General features: G+C 41.2%; 1 protein-coding gene and 1 long non-coding RNA gene across 4 annotated transcripts in view; one reads left to right on the top strand and one right to left on the bottom strand.

The window, feature by feature from the left end:
- Positions 1-17525, bottom strand: part of sdccag8 (SHH signaling and ciliogenesis regulator sdccag8) — a 42917-nt gene extending 25392 nt beyond the window's left edge. For all 3 annotated transcript variants that reach the window (XM_086181173.1, XM_086181176.1, XM_086181175.1), the window contains exons 1-13: positions 17334-17525; positions 15724-15888; positions 15455-15540; positions 14737-14850; positions 14474-14599; positions 14135-14203; positions 13876-13940; positions 13156-13356; positions 12902-13040; positions 12602-12754; positions 11755-11889; positions 10571-10687; positions 10064-10206 (exon numbers count right to left, since the gene is read on the bottom strand). In XM_086181173.1, coding sequence (XP_086037299.1) covers positions 10064-10206; positions 10571-10687; positions 11755-11889; positions 12602-12754; positions 12902-13040; positions 13156-13356; positions 13876-13940; positions 14135-14203; positions 14474-14599; positions 14737-14850; positions 15455-15540; positions 15724-15888; positions 17334-17400 — 1580 coding nt within the window. In that variant the 5' untranslated portion in view covers positions 17401-17525. The remainder of the gene's footprint in view (positions 1-10063; positions 10207-10570; positions 10688-11754; positions 11890-12601; positions 12755-12901; positions 13041-13155; positions 13357-13875; positions 13941-14134; positions 14204-14473; positions 14600-14736; positions 14851-15454; positions 15541-15723; positions 15889-17333) is intronic.
- On the top strand, positions 16891-20495 carry LOC147247315 (uncharacterized). The gene is made up of 3 exons (XR_015109593.1): positions 16891-17102; positions 18775-18846; positions 20016-20495. It is a non-coding gene; the product is annotated as an uncharacterized LOC147247315 (long non-coding RNA).
- The last annotated feature ends 1552 nt before the right edge of the window (positions 20496-22047 follow it).

Raw genomic sequence — 22047 nt, 5'->3', positions numbered from 1 at the left:
CTGCCACAGTGACCCGATCCAGAAACCCGGCATTCAGTGTCAAATTTGTGCCCTGCACTAATAGTTGTGTGCAGCATATGTGGAAGGGCAGGAGATCGAATCCATTTCAGCTGGTGGTAAAGTAAATGATTGAGAAAAAAGAAAAGTATTTTGGGTGATCAGAAAACCAGCCTTAAGTTGTTGGGGTTTTTTTCTCATTATGCTGAAAATAAAGTATACAGTATAAGACGTGCTATGTCATTATAGTGCAGAATCAATGTCATGAGGATTTTAATTAAAATAATTCTGTTATGATGTTTACAAATGTCTAACTGTCCAAGCTATAATATGTCTAGCAGCGATATGACAGGAATTTGTATCTACTTCTTCATCTAAGAGGCGGAATCACACGAGGTGCTGTCACCAGGTGAAAGCACCTAGGTTTGGATTCATTCACACCTGAGATATGATGTCGTTTCAAACGCCTCTGATCCCTCTTGCCTGGGCAGAAGCTTGAGGGCAACTGGCAGGTAGGTGTCGCTTTCTTTCCTTTACTCAACTAAATCATTAGAGTTGAATTTTGTTTCTCTTTTCCTCTTTTTATTTCAAATTCATCCCTTTCCTTGTTCTCAGAGCTTCTGGGCCATTAGATCCTAAGGGTGAGGTTGGCGGAGTGTTATCCTATGGAGATGGCACCATGGGGGGGTGTCTTGTGCCCACTACCGGCAACCTCTCCCTCATTCTCTCTGTCGATACATCTATTTGCCCTTCTCTTTGTTTCAATCTTCAACTCCAACCCTTTCTATTCTTAATCTTAGTCCATCTATATCTCTGTACTGACAGACAGCACTAAACAGTGTCACAGTCAAGGTTGTGTCCATCTGTCTTTCAAGCTGGTTCACACAGCACTTCACTTGGAACCGAGAGCACATCAGTGTGCATAAATATAGCTTTGATGTTTTTGGCATTTTTCCCTCTGTGCATGAATATAGGGGAAAAAGCTCAAAGTAACAATTCAGCAACAGATTTTTGTGAAGTATGTTTACCTCTTTGAAGATGTTCTTTATATTAAATATCACAATATATGTGATTTGTGAGGCGTTTCGTTAGTTCTTACAGTAATCATGACACTATTAAAAAACATCAATCCTAATTTCTTGAATTACGTGATAATTAGGGCGATCCATCGTTACAAAATTAATCGATTCAAGTGCCATCACTGCTTCCTAAAGTTGTTTTTTTTTTGTTCTCGATACTGATAAAAAACCAATTTAACAAAAAGGAATTTACATTGGAAAACTTTTATTTTCGTTTTAAGCTCCCTGACACTTTCACACACATTCAAACAACAGCTCTAATTAACTAACATGAAAAAAAATATAACCCCATTTACTAAAATACGGCTTCAATGCTTTTGTTTTGTTTCAGCCCTCAAAGTCGTTTTACAACATAAACACAACACTTGCAAATTTACCCCTCAAGTGTTGGTATTTTTGAACGACAAAATCACTTATGGTAGTTGATAGTGTGAAAGCAATAGAGTTGGTACCATAAAATAGTTAAGTTCACTACCCAGCAATTGTGATTGCACCTGATGATAAAGTTATGAAAATATTATCTCTGTAATTTTTGATTTTCCTTAAGCTTTCTATCAAATGCCTTTTAAAACAGAACATAACTTGGACTATTGAGCATCTTTGATTGATTTCAATGTCATGTTTCTCTCGGTGGGTGTTGGCAATGTCAAGGGCTGCACAATTAATCCCAACTGCAATTAGGGCCTCCTGCAATTTTGAAATCACAGGAAGGCTCGTTACTTGTTAAAGGCAAACTGTGGCGTTGCAGAGATGTCCTGCCAACATATTTTATTCTACAGACTTAAGAAATCATCTTTTTTGTGATTACCTCATAAAAATCACACAGTTAGAATTTAAACAGGGTTTTCTGTGAAAATAAAAATGTGTATGGTATTTATCATATCATATTGTAATTGTAATATTAGTCAAAATAATCTGAGTTTTCAAAGTTGTGCCGCCCTACTGACAACACACTGGATCACCCCGCTCCCGCCCTCCAGTTTCCCTCTCTCTGTCCTTGTAGAATATCTCCACTCAGCAGCTACCTCCTCCATTCTATCTCTTGCTCTAGTCTTTGTGACTGTGCCCTGATACAATCTGCTGACGGGGGCACTCCCCAACCAGCTATGAGACACTGTTTGGCACTGCCGTCCCCACAAAGGGCAGCAGAGAAAATGAGATGAATGGACTGAAGGCAAGAGAAAAACAAGAGAACAAAGAACAGCTACCATATATGAAGTATGCAAAATGATGAAGAGGATGAAAAGATAAAAGAATAGATCAATCAGGTAAAGAGCGTGACAGAGGTAAAAGACAGAATGGGGGGGGGGGGGCATAGTGTGGGTCTGTCATGTGGGATGAAAGCTGTGTCGACTGGCCAGTGGGCACAGTGTCGAGTCACTGATGCTGCCATCCTGACAGCAGGGATATGTGAAGGCACAAAGTTGACCGGATGACACAAACGCACGCAGAGCTACACAACTACACCACCGTGAGGGTGCCCGTGATCCACGCGCACCTCTACTACATCATAGTAACCAGCACAACAATCCACCGATGAAAACTCCTAGTGAACTCGAGTCCCCTCGTTAAAGTGGACCCATCAAGTGATAGAGACAGAATGAGGTGAAGGATGGATGACACGGGGCTGGTTCTCAGTCATCTATCCTTCTCTGTCCTCCAGCAGACGTGTGTATGTAGGCCAGTGTCCCAGGGCACACTTGGCTGGGGTGAGAACAGTTGTAGCTGACAGATTTGCCTCCGTCTTGCCTGAGGTCTCCCAGTCAGCGATCTGTCTATTCTATCTATTCCCAGCCCCAAGCATGGACAGATTACAGCTCTGTTTGATAATCATGGTGCTTATTGGGAGATTTTTCTTCTCCTGTATTTATAAAATCTACATGTTACACTTTGATGTTTCTCCTTCTAATGCGTCCAAATAGGCCATGTCTTGTATCTGATGGTTGTATCTCTGAAGCAGCAGATGGATGAATAGAAGAACCTCCAGATAGATAATGAAATCTCCATGTTAAAGGGAGGAATGAGGAAGAAAGACGCCCCCCCAAAATGTGCTTTTCCTCTCCTTCTTTTAGTTGAATGTTGGAGGTTCAATGTGTAGAAGTTTATTGGAAATTTTCTGGTGGCGTTTCAAGAATTTTACGATAGCAAATACAACTGTGTGTTGACAATGTCAGACATTACTTTAATTAATACTGGAGTATTTTAGATACCTTAACACATGTCTGGCGCTTCTAAAGTTTTAAATGCTGCCAAAACACAAACTTACACTGGGGATCACATGACCTTCTTTGTGGTTGTAATAAAAGATCTAATAGTCCAGTTCAGTGACTCCAAAAGTGTGAGCCATACACCACATGGGCCATGGGAGGTCATTTACCACAAATTTAACATTTCTCACTATCAATTACATAATCAAGCATAAAGTATTCACATTTAAATGTATCATGAAGACATCTGGCAGGAATATATTTAACATATGGTTGCCCAGTGTTATTTTGTAGATTTTATTTAAAATCAGCACAAAATATGACAATTCTGAGGTTTGTTTCTTGTCAGAGATCATGGACTACGCACGCTGAGTGTAGAGTTTAAAGCTGGACGTAAAGTTAAAAGAGAGTCTTAAACACACCTGACAGTAGCACCATACTAAGTGTACTTGCTCTGACACAAGTGACACAATGACAACACAGCAAGGAAACATTTGTTAGGATCACAGGTTGCTGAAAAAGTCTAATGAAAGATGAAATGTTCCAGCTCCAGAGGTCACACTTTGAAGATTTACACACAGACGAATAAAAGACTGGAGGAAGAAAAAGCATCGAGTAAGGCCGTGAGACAATGAGACAGAAGGACAAAAGAAGATGCAGAGTCAAAGAAAGGGAAAGATGAAGGATGAAGCGAGTCTCAACAGACTGAGCCAGAGAGACAGCAAGAGTGCAAGAGAGAGAGGTGAGAAGGCAGGATGGCAGAGAGGGCACTCCTACAGCGAGGAGAGAGGAGCACGGCAAGGTCTCGTCACCAGGCCAACGGGCCCACCACTGTCAACATCATGCCACTCTGTGGTACACACACACATTCACACACACACACACACACACACACACACACACACACACACACACACACACACACACACGGCTGGCCAACAGCCCTCCCAGCTGCCCTATCCGTAACTGTCTGATTAGTTGTGCTAAGCAGCCCCTCCCCTGCCAACCATGGTGCCATCTGCTACCAAACAACATGGCTGCCGACCAGACAAGCGCACGCGCGCACACACACACACACACAGTAAGCCTCATACCTGGCACTGCCCCGCTGCTGTCACACAGAGACACACACATCAAACTTCGCAGACACAGGTGTCGCCCAAAGGTATCAACGCTCCACATTTGCACAAAAGCATGCACACACTAATGTAACTACACACTCACAAATGAGTCAACACACATCATGAAACAAGGATTCTTCAAGCATGCGTTCAACCGCTCACATACATGGTTTCTGTAGAGGTTGTGTGCATGTGTGTGAGTGCCGTCAATGGTTAGGCACTGCTAATGCCAGGTAAAAAGAAAGATGCTGTGCTCAAGTGTGTGTGTGTGTGTGTGTGTGTGTGTGTGTGTGTGTGTGTGTGTGTGTGTGTGTGTGTGTGTATGCGTGCACTCTTTGGCAGCGCTTGAAGGTTCATTATGGCCCCTGCCTCTCCTGAGCGACTGCAGACCGTGTGGTGCCCCGGCCCTTTTATTCCAGGCCGTGATTGGACAAGGGCCTCCCGCCGAGTTGGTTTGCAGCAGTTTTGTCGCGCCCAGATTTCACTCACTGCTCAAAGCGAGCCTCTGGCGGGACGTGGCATCTGCTGCCTCACCTTCCTCATTTACACTTCTCCGCCCTCACACACACACATGCAGCTCTGTTCACCGCCTATCCAGACCTTGCTATCACACAGTACAACGGCGGGGAGAAGAAAAGAGATGACACAGGTACAGGTGGAGAGCAGCAGTCTGCCATGTTTAATAGAGTTTTGAGGAACTTGGATTGAAGGGTCTGGAGCTCTAAACCTCACAGTCTCACCAGCCTTTCTTTCTCTGACTTCATGACCACAGGAAGGAAAGTGTGACCCTAAGACACAGGAGCACTAACAGTCTCCCCTTCTTGTTCCATCTACCTCCTTGCAAACAATGACCCCCATTTTATGTTGGTCTACTGTCGTGACACCTAGTTTCCTCTCACTTACTCAGGTCTGTCTGAATAATGTTTTAGCCTCTACAGTGAAAGCAGAAGTTCCAGTACACTCAGTATTTATCTGAGCAGCTCAGACACAATGAAACACTGTCTGGTACAAGCTGCCTCCATCTACCCTGCTCATATTCTCGAAAATGAGCTGATGTCAGAGATTGGCGTAACCTTTTTAACCTGTCTCGAATGATAACTCAATCAATTAGTAAACTCCAATGTTGCTGCCAAATATTAAACTGACACTTTCCAGTCAACTTTATTTGGTTCTTCATGCCATTACACACATTCTTAGTTCTGTCCAAAGAAAAGGAAATGGAAGGCCGTCCTCTACACTAGCAAACTTTTACAGGGTTGCTGTATTTTAACTCCATACGAGAGATTTGATACTGGATGAAGAATAATGGAATTTGGTGCACATACTGAAGCTATTCACACATTGGCTGACTTTAAGCATAGATCAGATACGAATGATGGTGTCCAGATTCCATTCCACGGGTATACATTTAAATGTAAAGCTTTTGCATTTGTTTCACAACAGCCTCTTGATATATTCTTAAAAATAATTCCAAAAAACAATAATATGACAATATTAAATAAAAATTAGCTCAGAATCAGTGTTGGTATAGACAGATGTGTATCAGAATAGACCTGGAACAGGAAAATGTGGATCAGTGCATTTCTACTTCATATGAAATCTGTCAGTGTTCTTATCATTGTGGCGATTGGAGTAATCCCTTCAAGTTCTGGAGTGACTCAGGTATGTCCACCCTATTGCACATGTCTAGTACATATTCACAGAGAAGCCTTCGAGAGAAATCTTGATTATACGCATATTCTATGCTCAAGCCTTCTAGTGTTAATCTGAGATTTCACTGCATGCACTCATGACCTCCTGGCACAATTCTAAGCAACACCCACAGTAATCAAGGCTTCAAATGTTGACTTCTTGGGAAGACTTGGGTGAAAAGAAGACTTTGCTGTCAGGGCCTCAAGCATCAATTACTGCAGGTGCCAGTCCTACTCACCACCTCCTGGTTTGAATGCTGAGAGCACTCCACTCTTTTATTTATCTAATGTCTTTGACATAAAGTCAAAGATAAGATTCTCTGAGCAGTCCATCTCTAGACATTTCCTAACCCAGGAAATCATCCAGGAGAGAAAAGAGCTACAAGTAAAATCATTCACTGAGGTATTTTCAGCCCTCTGTCTGTTTAAAGCTCCAAGCAAGCTCACTCATCAACATGGATACCTGATTTCATGGGGATAACAAACTGGTGAAATATTTGAGACCTTGCAGATTTTAAACTCATCCAAAACACAAATCAGATGCACACACGCTAACTATGGATACATTAACGAATGCAAACACACACTTCTATTCATTGTTGCCTATCTGGCATGTACTGAAACAGAAGTTATGCTGGGCAGTTTTTAGTGTGGCCTTTGGGATCTGTGTTCAAAACACAGGGAGAAAAAGGGCCGAACGGAGACAAGGCAAAGAAGAAAAGAAAGAAAGTGAAGAAAGATAGCACCAAACAAACAAAACAAACTTAGTAAAGCCCTCTGCTTGGCTGGGGCCGGGACTGGAGAGTGTGTGTCTGTGTGTGTATATGTGAGGCGATGTGAACAGAGTGACGGGGATTAGGACAGATCCTGGGCTGTCCAACTCACAGCTGGCTGATGATCCAATCCTGGAGCGCAGCGCAGCGCACCAGCCGCCATGGGACCCCCGGATGCATGCATGCATCTGTGTGTTAGTGAGTCTGTGTTAGTGTGTATAGGCATGTGGTTATACGACTGATGTGTGTTTCAGTGTGCGCATTTGCAATCGTGCAGTTGTGCAAACAAATGTGTGTATGTGTGTGGACGCGTGTGTTAATCTGAAGGGAAGGGAAGGCTATCTGAAATCAAATACATGCTGTCTGTTCTTCATGTTTCCTGTTTGAAGGTGGGCTGTGATCATTTGAGCCACAAGGAGGACAGAATGAAAGAGGGAGAGCAAGCAAGTTGCAGAGAGAGAATCAAAGAGCTGACTTCGAAGGCTGGTCATACAAATGCCTCCCAGCCTTGTCACTGTGTAGGTCGCACTCTTACCATGCACATGAACGCAGCAACACAAACCAGTCCACCGCAGCTACAAAGACTCACACAAGGCTCTGTTGTGAACAAGAGAGGGCAAACAGAGGTCTGACTGCAAATGAACCACATGTAGCTGTGTCTAACCCCAGAAGGCCTACAGATGGACAGAAAGAGACAAAGGTAGAAAGAGAAAGAGAGCAGCGATTCGCTGGGGGTGTATTTACTTAGTGTTAAACGGCATGAGGAAAAAGAATAAAACACAAATAAAACCCCCCGTGACACCACTTAAAACAACATGAAAAATGGACAAATCCAGTGTGCGCCTGAGGAGGGTTATAGGCTCTGACTGTGTCAGATTTCAGGAGATGGGTACACGTGAGAGCATTTACCTGTGTTTGATTCTTTCTTTCTACAACGATTCAAATACATACAATTTTTACCTCCTTCATCTGCACATACACAATGTCACACATAGGATTAATGAGATTAAAAGCCTCAATAGGTGGATGGAAGGACAATATGGGATCCTGAGCCTGGACATTAGAAGAGACATCCCGTGTAAACTTTTCCTGTTTCAGTTGAAGCATGCTAAGCGACAGGTGATGAGATGGAAATCTGAAAAAATCTGAAATGTGATGTTCTAGATGGAGAAAAAAAAAAGAAGAAGTATGGAATGCTTCTTTTTAACCAGTTCCTAAGTAATTTCATTTTAGCATTTTAATATAAAGTTTTTGTGATGTAAAATTATACTTACAATGATAGAAGTTTTTGTCCATGTCACTGACCCTTTAATTAAAATAATCTCTCCTTTGAATATTCTGGATTACAATCAAAATCCAGCATAAAAGTAGTATAGTTTGTTGAATTTGTCAGACGAAATACAATTGTCCTGCTTGTTTGTGTGGTTTTGTGCTATGAGTTATAGATAGATGCATGATAAACGTACATGCTGCTCAGCGTGGATGGCGTAAATCTGGTGTAAATGTTTTAACAAAATTTAGATTTCCCTTGGGAGTGAATTACAAATCAGTGAGAAATGCTAAAAAGTAAGGGCCCATGTCATTCTTTTGATGTCTGCGCATTAATATATAACTATGTTGACGACTTATCTATACTTGAGTCCCGCCTGTAACAATCAGCCTCATTATAACGCTTCTGTCAGGTGAGTTTGCATAAACACAAGCATAATTCATGGATGCCAGTGGAAGAAAGCTGTGGCTTTTGCAGCTAATGATGGAGAGTGAATCCAAATGGCTACATCATCACCCGCCAAGTCAACAGCGGTCAAACATCTAGAATGCAGATCGATAAAACAATAAACTCTCACACACATACAAACTACCCACATGCCAGTAAATCCAGTGGCTGCTCTATCACAGGTCAAAGTCATCATGTTGCCACATCAATATGCATGTGCCTCCCCACAACTGGTTGCAAAACACGCACATACGCGCACACACACACACACACACACACACACACACACACCCTTATCCCTTTAACACATGACAGCCTGCTATGCAGCCAGAGTGTTAGCGCTGGCCAGCTGACAGGCAAACACACTTAAACAAAGATCAGAGCAGGGAGCATCAGTAGATACATACACACGCACACACACACACACACACACACACACACGCAACATCACACTTACAGATACAATCACAAATATACACACATGCAATCACACAAATTATAAAGTTCCATCCCACAGCCTGGAGCACCACAGGGCACCGACGCCACATCTGTGCCCATCTCAAACATCTCAGCTGTGGACAGCGGGGGTGAGAGTGTGCCCTGAGTGGCTGGCATGGACTGGCATGGCCTGGCAGTGGATGGTGTGGATGGCAACATCAGCCAGCAGATGACAGGAGGGAGAGAGGGAATAAAAGGAGAAGGAAGGAATGCAAGAAGAAAGGAGGGGAAAAGAATGATCATAGAAAAGAAAGGATGTTGCTTAAAGGGTGGAGAGATGAAGGAGAGCTGAGGACATGAGGACAGATGGTGGTAGAGAAGACACAAAGATGAATATATGGGTAAGTGGCAGGAAGGGATGATGGATTCAATGAAGTAGTGATACAGTGAGGCGGGAAAATTTGTGATAAAAAGATGCAGAAATAGACGAGATAGAGAGAACAGAAGAGGGAGGTAAGCAGAAGGGGAGCCGGTAGCACCCGTCGGGTGCAGGGCACTGACAGGTGGCACTTAGGCCAGGCTGTCCAGTGACCGTCAGCCACACTGGTCTGTGTGTGTCTTTATGTATGTGTGTGTGTGTGTGTGTGTGTGTGTGTGTGCACACACGCCGGGGACAGAAAGGCTCAAGCGCCATTTTGGCTCTGCTGGAGCGGTTGCTGGGCAGTAGCCTGGTGGCGCAGAGCGGGTGGTGTGTTTGCGTGTATGTGTGTGTGTTGCATTGTGTTGTGGCATGCTTAACAGGATTAGAGGTGACCTGGTGAGGTCCAGTTGGTACCAGTACCATGGCACAGTGGTGCGCAAGTGTGTTTATGTGTGTGTGGTTTGTATAATAGGATTAGCTGTTACCTGGTGCTATACAGTTGGTGTGCTGGTCTGAACTGGACTGGACTGGACTGAGCTGGGCCAGAGCTGGGCAGAGGGGAGCGCTCTGTGTGTGTGTGTGTGAGTGTGTTGGCATGTATAATAGGATTAGGTACTACCTGGTGAGGTGCAGTTGGCGCTGGGCATTTGCCAGCTGTTCTGCTAGGCTCAGGACTTCGGCCTGCCATTGGCGGCCATCCTTTTGGACCGCCTCCAGATGCTGCTGACAGCCAACCAGCTCTGAGTTCAGCCTTTCCACTTCCTGTCCCGCAGAGATGGAAAGAGAAAGGGAAGAGGAGGTGAGGAAATCTTAAAAAACAACCCACCTTATGCCCTCCAACAAACTCAATATGAAAACATTTTTCATGAATTATTTCATTAACCTCACATAAATGTTGAGCAAAGTAATCTGCCTCAAAACAGACATTTTGAAATAGAGAGGTTCACAAAAGTAGTCCCGGTATTTTACTCGCCCTAAAAATGTTTTTCATTAGACTGGACTCATGTTTGGAGAAATAAAATGAAAATATATTTTGAAGATTTGGCACTTGCACTTCAGTAAATCTTCCTGAATGACAAATTATCAAATTAATTTAATCTTTGAACAACATTAGTTGAATCCATACCTGCGCAGCCTTTTCTATGTGCCCGTTGGTCTTGGAGTTGAGCTCTCGGAGTTCTCTCTCTGCCTCCTCTTTTTTTCTTTGGGCAAGGCTGAGCTGATATCGCAGATCCACACACAGCTTCAGAAGACAAAGACTGATTAAAATCTGCCAGCCCCTTAATGAACAAATATAACTTTATGTCCTTATGTGTCATTCATTTTCGTTTCATCAGCTTACCCTTAAAAGGCCCTTCATTTGAATAATCAGAGGCACCCATATGGGTTGTTCTCGGGCGAAAGCTCAAGGATTTTTTTCATTTTAAAACGGACCTATTTTTTTAAACTTAGGCTCTAAATTAGTTTAGGTCATTGTCTCTGCTAAAAGCAACCTATAAATTAAAAATAGTAGTTTCATATTTTCCATATATCATGGCTGTGTCTTTCTGTATTGTGGAGTCAAGAAGAAGAGATGCAGCATCAAAAAAATATATGTAAGTCCAAGATGCCCATTTGTGAGTACTTGAAAGGTAAATTACAATGTATTGCTTGAAAACGTGTTTAAAATTACTACACCATTAGTTACACTGATTTTTCATTTTGTTTATTATTAATGTACCTATCTAGCAGACATATTTAGCTGTCACAATGTAAAAATTACACGGAAATATAGTCTTCTCATTTACCCTCACCAGCAGTCAGCCTTCAGGGTCATCTGGGTTGCTATGACGTTTCTGTCTTCAAAAAAACTTGAAGGATATTTAAATATTTGCTGAAGTATTTAAAAACTTAAACCTGTCTACAAATTTAGCCCGATCCTTGAGGTGTACTCGGAATTTCTGTCACCGCTTAGGTACCATTTGGCCAATATATTTATCAATATAATCAAAATTTTAAAAATATAGTTTGATTAAAACATGAATACCACTGTACAGATAAAGCTGGTTTATCTAAATGACCTTAAAGTTATTTATGTACTAATCTTGAATATACCCTTCTCACACAAGACCAATAGAATATAGATGAGATTTTGCTGCCATCCAGTGGACACAAAGAGCATTACGAGGAGACGGTACGGTGCCTCAGTTCAACAACATCCTTGTAAACTCTCTTGGATATACCGATTTACATTGCTAAATGCAAAAGCTGAACAATATAAAGAACAACAATAAATAAAACATGACACGTTGACTTGTGATTTCCTCTTACCTTGGCGTTGTCTTGTTCCTGACTGGTAAGTTTGCGAAGGGCATCTTCCAGCTGGTTGGTCAGTGACTTATTTTCTCTGTGAGATTTATCAAGCTGCCCTTCAAGCTCAGCAACATGCTGCGAAAGGCTCAGCACCTGGTACAAGCACACAATTTACCCATCACATGAAAAAGAAAATGGATGTCCTCACAAGGAATGAGACCCAACTGCAACTACTATTCACTTCTTTAATTGTATTATTAAATCAGTTAACAAAAAAAAAATCAATTTTATGTTTTTTTTTTTTTTTTTAAATAGACCAGAAACATGCAGAGCAATAATTTTCCACACAAGAATCAAATTTAAGGGCACTTTCACAACTATTATTCGTTTGACTGGACCAAATCAAACTGAAATTGTTCTGCTACGCAGACCAAATTAAAAAAAATAACTTCCTTAGGGGTGTGAGCAAGAAGCCAGTAATGTGCTTAAAAATTCTTTCTGTAATTGGTCTAAATATTTAGCATTGGAAAAAGTAATCTATTCAGATCAGATGTCCAGGATATATTTCAGCAGGAGTCGAGTCGGCTCTCTCCTTGTCATGTTACCTGTGGTTTTGCTTACAAATAAACAAACGCCACATACAGACGGCCCAAAATTCTCTGCGTTTTGTTCACTTCCTGTAATTGGATCAAATTCTCCTCTCACTGCAATAATAGCACACTAGTGTTCACTTGGAAACTGACTGAGGCCAAAAACCAAAATGACTTGCACCTGGAGATGAACTGCTCAACAGTTCAGTCTAAATGCAGGTTTATGAAAGCACCCCAAGTTTTCTAATATATTAAGAAACATAAGCAATATTTACTGTGTTTGCCAGCTCCTCTTTCTGTTTGCGGGCTTCTGTCCGGCCCTCATCTCTTGCCTCAGCCAGTCTCAGCTGCAGGGCCTGGGCTTCTCGTTCGAGCTGTTCTCTCTGTCGGACCAACTCCCTTGACAGCTGCTCACACTGCACCTCCACCTGCATGCATCCAGACACAGAGGGTGTTTTAATGGTAATGCGGAACAGTAGGAACAAGATTCACAACAACTTAAAGGGAAATGTTTATCCAGGTGAAATGAAACCACAACTGGAAATGTGTGTTAGCCATGAATACATTTCTCTGACCCTTGCTTTGTGAAGATTTGCTTCCTCGGCCATCTCAACAGCCTGTTTGACTCGCAGACAGGCTGACCACTCTCTATGTTGCGCCTCCTGCTGACTAACTCGCACAGCACGTAGAGCCGCAAGCAACTCATCACGCTCCCTGTAGGGACGGCGACAGGAGACAGAAATAAGGACCCACATGTATTCCAGACACTAGCAAAGAAAACCTTTCTGCAGTACAAATCTGCTGTGCAAGTGTATTTTGCTCCGCTAACTTGGTAAGTCGGTCAATAGCCTGGATATGGAGGTTTGTGTGAGTTCCAGCCATGATTGCTTCATGTTGTGCACACTGGAGACACAATCCCGCCACACGGGGAGCTCCGTCAGCTCTCAGTGCATCTTCAGCCTGTTTCTCTCTTTGTCTCAAACGAACCTTCACCTCCTCACAGTCCCTCTGACTGACGGACAGATCTTTCCTGATGATGGAAGCAAAGATGCAGAGACGTGTACATAAGCTACCTTCAACTTAAAAAAAAATCCAATATCATGCATCCCTATCACTCAGCTCATCCCCGCAGGTTATGTATGTATGTATTTCACAGCCTACAGATTTTCTATCTGCGTCAACCTTCCCTTGCTGCCAGGAGGATGCATACTGAGCATGCTCTATGTGGGCAGCACCATAGACTTACACTCTTTGCTCTCTGCTAACTTGAAAGTGGACTTAATCATGTTGCTCTGCTATATTTTCAATTTGTTATCAAACAAATTCTGTCTTTTGTAGGAAATGTATAAAGTTCAAAACAATTCATCCATCATATTACAGCCAATACAGTAGTGACAGAGTGGGCTATGATGGAGCGTATGATGTAAGTATCTGTCGACTAGTGTACTTAATAACTGCCAAAATTTTGAGTTAAGAAATAATCAAGGAAAAAGCCATGACTAGTGGCTATACTATATACTATACTTCTCAAATGTAGCAGTACACTGACCTGAGCGAGATGACCTGAGCCTCCAAAGTTTCAATCTGAGCCTCATAGATTCCTTTAAGCTGTTCCTGATGAACAAATTCAGAAAACACTAAGTATGTACATTTGAAACACAATATTTATACATCAGTGTATGGAGTTCGACAGGATGGAAATAGGATGACATGTTATTTTTATATATGATATTACAACCACGGGGAATAGAGATGGAGGATGAGAAATGATAAGTAAGTGGAAAAAGGGAAGAGATTCTTCATCCTACCAGCTCCTGATTCCATGCAGTGTGGTCTGTTTTCGGTAGTTGGTTGTTGACAGTCATACTCTCATTAACCTGAGGAATACACGAGTCAGATGAGTTTAAATGAAAGGATGCATGCTTTTCCCCCAAGGATATTTTTAAATTAAAAATGTCATTATAACTCAGATTTTAAATCTATTTTTTTTACCTTTCCAATCTTTTTAAATGTACACTGGATAAGAAGACTTAATTATAATATGTGGGCCCTAATATGTGTACCTGAGGGTTAAAAAAAACTCATATATTTCATAAAATATCATAAGCAAAGACAAGAATCATACATATGATTTTCACAGACTTTACCGTGTTGTTTTGGATCGTGTAATCCTTCAGAGATTCTCCCAAAGCTTTGGATTTCAGTTCTGAATGCAGTTTTTCATTCTCCACCACCACCACTCTGATCCGCTGTTTCAACCCCAGAAGCTCTTCCTGCACACACACACACACACACACACACACACACACACACACACACACACACACACACACACACACACACAATCATCTCAGTAAAATCAGCGTACAAGGACAGTACAACTTTAAAAACACTCAGCTTGTGTTCAAACCTTGCAGAATTTGACTTCAGCTTCCAGGTGCTGGATGTACTCTGACTGGTTATGAATCACAGGGACCAAATCTTGAAATGCAGGCAAACTTGACTTTCCATCCTTAAGCACTCTCTAACAGAGACAAGTATGACAATGAGAAATGAGGCGAAAATACAGTATAATAGTTATTCCAACGCCCTGAATAATTATCCACCTTGAGCTACAGTGAACGTGTTCAGAGTCACCGCCCAGAACCTCGACCAAAGCCAATGGGACTTTAACATTTGATTTTGATTACTGCACAAAACAGTCCCTCTGGTTAACAAAAGGTTAGGAGGCTTACATTTTGTGTTCGGCATAATAACCCTCCCAAATGAGCATCACTTTTATGAGTCTTGAAAAAGCAAACACCAAAAGCAAACGTTATGTGATAAATGAACTACACTGCAGATGCATCACTTCAAGTATTCTGCATGATGATGTTTAATGTCCGCGACAGTCCCTGGCAACCAGCATTTTTTAGGCACATATAGTAGATGCTTCAAAACTCTCCAGTGCTGTATTAACTTACATATTTTTGGCCGTAGAACAAAATGTTAAGATATCTTAAGGTAGTGTTAATAACATAACTTATCTCAGGCATTTAACAGAAAAAACTTTGGAGGAAACCAGATGTTCATCGATGCTAATTGAGCTAGCCTGACTCTTTCCTGCAACACACAGATGCATACTTTACCTTGGGTGGAGAGGGGCTCTTTGAAGGCGAGAGAGGAGCGGCTGCTTCTCTGCATTGCTTACGGAGGAGGCTCTTCAGCTGGTTCACTACAAGCCAACAGACACAAAAGCATTTTATTACCACTTTGTGAACCCTACTGTCAGTCAACACGATTATTAACATGGAAATTTCCAAGATGTGCACACACACTTAAAATCTTATGGCTCACTAAACTGTAACAGTAAATTACTGAGTGTTTGTGAATAGGCGAGGGGTCACAGCCTAGTCACCTGCATCACTCTGTGTCTTTTGGCTCCATGCCGCGTTGTCCTCTTCAACCACGGGGGTGAAAAGGCTCCCATCTCGGCCTCTGAATTCCTCCTCGGCTTCTTCCTCATCTTGGTGCAGCTGCTCCAGAGCACCGCTTAGCTGCTGGAGGCTTTGGTTGGCCCGCTCTGAGGGAATAATATACATTATGCAGGGTCACAATGACCATCACCCAAGGTGCAGAGGAAAGACTGACAGTATCACAAAAATATAAAAATGCAAAGCTTAAATATATAGAACTACAAGGGTCAAGAGGCACACCGCAATCTCCGGTTTATATCGCATGAGACATAAGAACATAAAACATATCCATATATATCATGACTAAACTTTCCATAATATTTTTTTTAATATCAAGACCCAATTGGTACGTGTAATTTTACATGTCAGATAGCTCGTTGGCTAAAAGGTACATTTATTTGTGCACTATTTCACTATTTTATACATTTTTACAGGACATTAGTATCTTTCCAACATTACCATTTGTTAATCCTGGGAGTGGATTATGATCCTGTGAGTGATATTTAACGAGCTATATTTAATTTTATCATTGCCACCCGTACACTGGTGATGCAAAGTTGCCTCCAAGTATGACAGAAGGCTACAGTTACATTGTCATAATCACAGACAGTTCTAATACTTCCGGAAGATTTTCAAGTAGGGTCCAATCAATCATATCAGTCTATCTTTGAAATATCAGTGCCGGCCAGGGCTCGGCCGACACAACTGATGTACATACTTGTTCTTTTTGTTGTTGAATACTTGTTCTAGGCCAGGGGTGTCCAAACTGGTCCAGTAAGGGCCGGTGTGGCTGCAGGTTTTCATTCCACCCGAGCAAAAGCAACACTTGATTCTACTTAAATCAACTAAGCTGTGTCCACACAGCTCATTTGTTGGATCAGGTGTTGCTTTTGCTCGGTTGGAATGAAAACCTGCAGCCACACCGGCCCTTACTGGACCAGTTTGGACACCCCTGTTCTAGGCAAAGAAAGTGGTTTAATTCAAAAATGAAGTCCTGCATCGTTTGTCCAGCAGAGAGCGCTGTGCCCCGGTGCTGAACCGGTCAGTTTGGACAACAAAAGTTAACCCATAAAACATTCTGCCTCCAGTATATATCTTTTTCACAAGTATTTGAACCATGTTATTATATACATACACTGAGGATATAAGCTAATTTATCAATAATAGGCATTATTTTATTCACTTATATCAACCCCTTCTCAGTCAGCCTCTATTTTCATGTGAGGGCGAAATGCTGAGTTAAGAAGGATTCATTATCAGAATGCAGTAAATGACACGTTCCAGAATGCCGGAATGGGCATCAGCAGCTCCAGTGCATCAGGTGGCGGTGATGTCATGAACATAGAGATATTACGACAGGCATTGGTTGTTTTGGGTTTTTTTTTTTACTTAAGTTAACCATTCGGTTATTGTTCAGAAGTCAATATTTAACGCCGCGCTGTAGTGTCTCCTGTATCTTTCAATGAACTCTTCCTTTCTTCCACAAGCTGCTCGTTAGTGCTAAAAGTTGTTAGCAATTTTAGCTAGGTAAGATTTAAAAAGGTTAACTTACGCCTCAGCTCTTTCTGGTAAACGCCTAGCTGCTCCGCTTCCTCCTCGTCTGAGTTTAATGGTTTCATTTATGTTCAACTGACAATATTATTATCGGGCTATTTTACTGCACATGCTAAGCTAAACACATCAACAACAACTAGCATCTGTGGAACGTAGCAACGGTCGTCACATGGTGCGTTTGGTTTACTACATCGAGTTGTCAACGGGGGCGGTGACTTGTTATTTTTCCTTTACCGCCCCGGTTTTAAACTGAACGCCAAGCGCAATAAAATAACAAGGGTAAAAAAAACGAGACAACCATCTACCGACAGCCTACACAGGCGGCTGCTGGGAATTGTAGTCATTTTCTGTAGGAAAAATTTATATTTTTTTATCTATGTTCGTGATTATTATGGTGTAGAGGGCGATTGTAACTTCCCAAACTATATTAAATTGTCTTCATGTTAATAATAAATTCCTAAATGAATGTTTGAAAAAACTCAAATTCAGCTGTTGAAGTTATTCATTACCAGACATACCAGCGTGACAAATGGCATCAATATTCATGATGCTTATTTACCCTAAGAATGTGTTTCTTTTCAAGCAATTTTAAGTTTCTGGTAAAAAGAAATAACAAACCAATGTATAATTACACCATTTTCCAGAAAACTGAGTAATTGTGGTTCTTAACAGAGATCTCCTTTGATGATTATCTTTAACCAGATATATATTTTAATGATCTATACGCAGAAACTGCAACAGAAAATGATGCTGATAAGGAAATGACAAGAAAAAAGTGACTGCAGCTCAACATCTTGAGCAACAAACAGAAAAAATGATTCCTGTAAGATACAAGGTCAAAGATCATCTGATGTACTGGTTTGCAATGTTCACCTCAGATGTGTTTTGCTCCTTGTCACTCAGGTCCATCTTACAGTATCTGTGCCACCGAGTGAGTCACTCCCACGTCACATTGCTGATAGTGAAAAAAAAACAAAAACAAACTGTGTGCCTGCTATATTATCAGAAATATTTTAAATAGTATAAAACTTTGTAGATCAGGTAGCTATGCCATTTTTTTTCTACATTAAAACTAAGATATTTGAAGGTGCTCTGAATCCTGGACCAATAATAACTGCTGACAAAAAAGCTGAAAAAAAACCCCAAGAGGATTGAACCAGTTTGTTGATGTGGTGTTCGCATTTCACTTGAGGGTTAAAATGATACCCAGATTTCTTGATTTTGATTACTACAGTACAAGAAGACCAAAAGATTTAAAATGCCATGCATATATTTTCATATCCAATAGCTGGCAGTCACGAATGAGTGTTAAACAGTTGCTGGGAGTGATTATGTGTGTTGTCCACAAAACAGTGTAAGATATACAAGCAAATTGACAGAATATGCAGCTGAGTAGAAAACAAGCAGAACAATCATATTTTCATTTGTTTTCTCGACAGATCACAAGCAAAAAAATACCTCATCTCATCGCTCAAATGCATCTCGGAGAGGGACTGTGTCTTATCTTGAAGGTAATTTGACAAATACACTTCAATTTTGAAGTTTTGGTGGTTTCAGTCGATTCCCCGCTTAACTTTCATCCATCATGCATCACAGTTTGTCTCTACTCCCCCACATTAATGCACTGCCTTCATGCTGCTGATCTGCACTCCTTATTGTGTGATTTGCGTTACTTTCTGACATTGTTAACAGTTTCATAATAGATAACCTTGACTGAGAACTTTGGGTGCGTTTACTTACTGGATGCTGTACATGTTTTCGTAAAAGTTGTCTTGATTTCGACTGAAAAATGACAGGAGTTTTAGATGACATCGTTATGTAAAAGGATAAAGAGCGTGATAGCGCTCGCTGAGAGTTTTTTTTTTTCTCAGATGTGTCGTTGCTTACAAAAGGGTAAGACGATACAACCTCTTCCTATTGCGCAATAGAGAACACACTTCCTGTCGAATGAGTCTTGACTGTACTTTTGATGTTTGCAACATTTGAGTTTTCGGCAATGAGTCAGACTTTGGCAAGTTCATTCATTAATAGAAATTGTGTGGCAATCTGGATTGGACATTTCAACAGACAGTTAACGTGACAATTTAAACACAGCGTGCGGGTCGCACTGATGAAAATTTGGTGGCTCGGTTGTTGTGCGCATTCAAGTATAGTGAAATCTGCTTGCTTTGTAAGACCCCAGTGATTCCTATCTAGTTCAGAATGCAGCTGCCAGGAGGTTGTTGACTGGAACTACACATCAGGCCAGTCTTAAACTTTCCTCTTTGGCTTCCTGTTCATTTTAGAGTTCAGTTTAACATCTTGTTAAATATTGGGAGAGAGACCAGGTTCATCTCATGTTCTGTAGATCGACAAAGAAACTTCTCCTCGATGTCTGCAGTCACGACTAAAACAAAAAACTTGAGGTGTCACTGCGAAAGCGACAGTTGTTATAAATTAGAAGTGTTCGTATAATTTCTGCTTTTAAATGTCAGTGCTTTTTTTTTGGGTCCATGCATCTTATAACCTATTGTCATGCTTTAAACTTTAAGTTGGTAATTGGTTTTGCTTATTAATTTTATTCATACTTCTCTCCTTGTGTATTTTACATGTTCTTCTGTGTACATTTTTTGCTAGAGCAGTGTTTAAATGGGCTCTAGAAACAAACTTTATTGAAATCTTTTTTTTTTTTTTCCCGTAGGTCAGTTTGTCCTAAATTGGACGAAATTCTCTCAAGGCGTTCCTGAGATATCACATTCCCAGGTCGAAACATGTTTTGTGTTTCAGTCCTGATGTTTTCTGCCAACTTTGAGGAAGTTCCTTCAAGGTGATACTGAGATAATGCATTCTCAAAGAAGATGGACAGAGGGACAGACAACCTTGAAAAATACTGCCTCCGGCCTGTCAATAAAGGCAGATCCCACATTATTACGCAGTTGTATGAATTAATAGAGAAGTATAATAACATTTCAATATTCCTACTTTTAAGAAGCTCCCCTGTTAATATCACTTTCAAATATGATGGGGTGTGAATGTAAGAATGACCACTTTGTGATATTTTATCATGTGATTATTTTGCAAAAGTAGAGCTTTCAACAAGAAATGAAAATAGTCCCAAAAAGTCTCAAAGAGTTGACAACAAATCCATGTGATATAAAGAGCCGAAGTTCTAGTTTTTGTTTTGTCAGAACTTATACTGGAACAATTGCAGTACAATACAATAAACTACAATTGCAGTGAATAAGTTTTCTATATATTTTTTACATGTAGCATAAAATCACTATATTGTGATTGAAAAGAATATACTCTTAGATGTGGGGAGTATATATTTCATGGATATTGTTTGATACTGCTATTTCTACCAGATAACCGTCAGCATTACTATCAAGGATATTTGATAGAGAAAATGATTTAGCTGCACCTCCACATTATGTTAGCCACATGTTGTAACTAGCATGTTATCTCAAAGAATTCTCTCTGCATGAGAGGGTTTACTTTGCCACATCTGTGAATTATCACGAGAAGTGAAATGCTTTTCTTAAAAAGGAGACGTACTGAGTAGAGTTTGCATACTGGGGTATTTCCAGGAAATCTCGTCGGCCTGCAAATCTTGGTAGAGGCTGACAAGGAGGCCCACGCACAACACCGCACACCTACACTTTTTAAATGTCACCTCTGCCATACATAATTATTACATATTCCCCACCTGTCATTGTAGCATCTCCCCTTGGTCCAAACTCCCCCCTCCCACCACATGATCCACTCCTCCTGATTGAACTGCACTACAAGGATGGGGCTTCCCTTTTATAAAGCATGACACCCTAACATGTGGATGGAAAGAACTGAAAAGTAACAAAAAAGTACCTAACCTCATCATGTGAATTTTGAAAGCACTCAAGAGAGTGTATACCTCCACCTAAGTGAACTTTTGGCTTCCGGCACTTTAACTCTCTGCCCCTAACTTAAGCTGCAAGGAGCAGGGAGTGGGCCCACGCACCTCTGCACAAATGGCAGTGAATTGCTGTTCTGAAGAGATAGAAGATGGTTTTAACCTTATAATTGGATTTTTGCATGAAGGGGCAGATAAATGCATCTCCTGTGTTGTAAATGTCTCTTCCTGCATCCACTGTGCAGTGGTAGACAACACATATTGATGTTGATGTGAAGAAAACTTGGAAAGTTTGATGTAAATTATATCTTTGTTGTGTCAGGCTTACTTCATGTAACCATTAGGTGATGCTCCGCCGATGACTTAAATTCAGTTTGTAGATGTCTCATCAAATAAGTGTGGTTTTGGAGGAATTCTAACAAAGTGGGGACCAGTTTCCTGTTCTATGGCCAGATTGGCTGCCTTGCTGCTTAATAAAAACTTTGTTGTAACCCACCACTAGGTTCTTGAGGTGTTTCTAACCAAATTTGAGACTGATCTTGTCAAAGTACGAGGAGGAATACATCAAAATGTAAAAAAGTGAGTGGGTGTGAAAGGAAGAGGCTTCTTCCTTGGCCTGTACTCTATCCCTCCACCAAGTTTGGTGAAAATTGGCCTCAGAGATTTTGCATAGTCCTGCTGACAGACAGAAAAACAAACACCATCCAAAACATTACCTCCTTGGCAGAGGGAGTAAAAATAAGAACATGAGGTGGGGAGCAGACAAGAACAAGCTAACCCAGTTGAGCAGCATGTAAACAGGTCTTAGTTTTCTGATGGCTTTTGCAGCACCCACTGTGCTTCC

The sequence above is a fragment of the Aulostomus chinensis genome, chromosome 16 (assembly GCF_037954235.1).
Source record: "Aulostomus chinensis isolate RoL2024-O1b breed Wild chromosome 16, RoL_Achi_v1.0, whole genome shotgun sequence".
In the NCBI taxonomy this organism is placed as follows: Eukaryota; Metazoa; Chordata; class Actinopteri; order Syngnathiformes; family Aulostomidae; genus Aulostomus; species Aulostomus chinensis.
The sequence above is the reverse complement of the archived record's forward strand: the minus strand, read 5'-3'. Positions and strand labels throughout refer to the sequence as shown.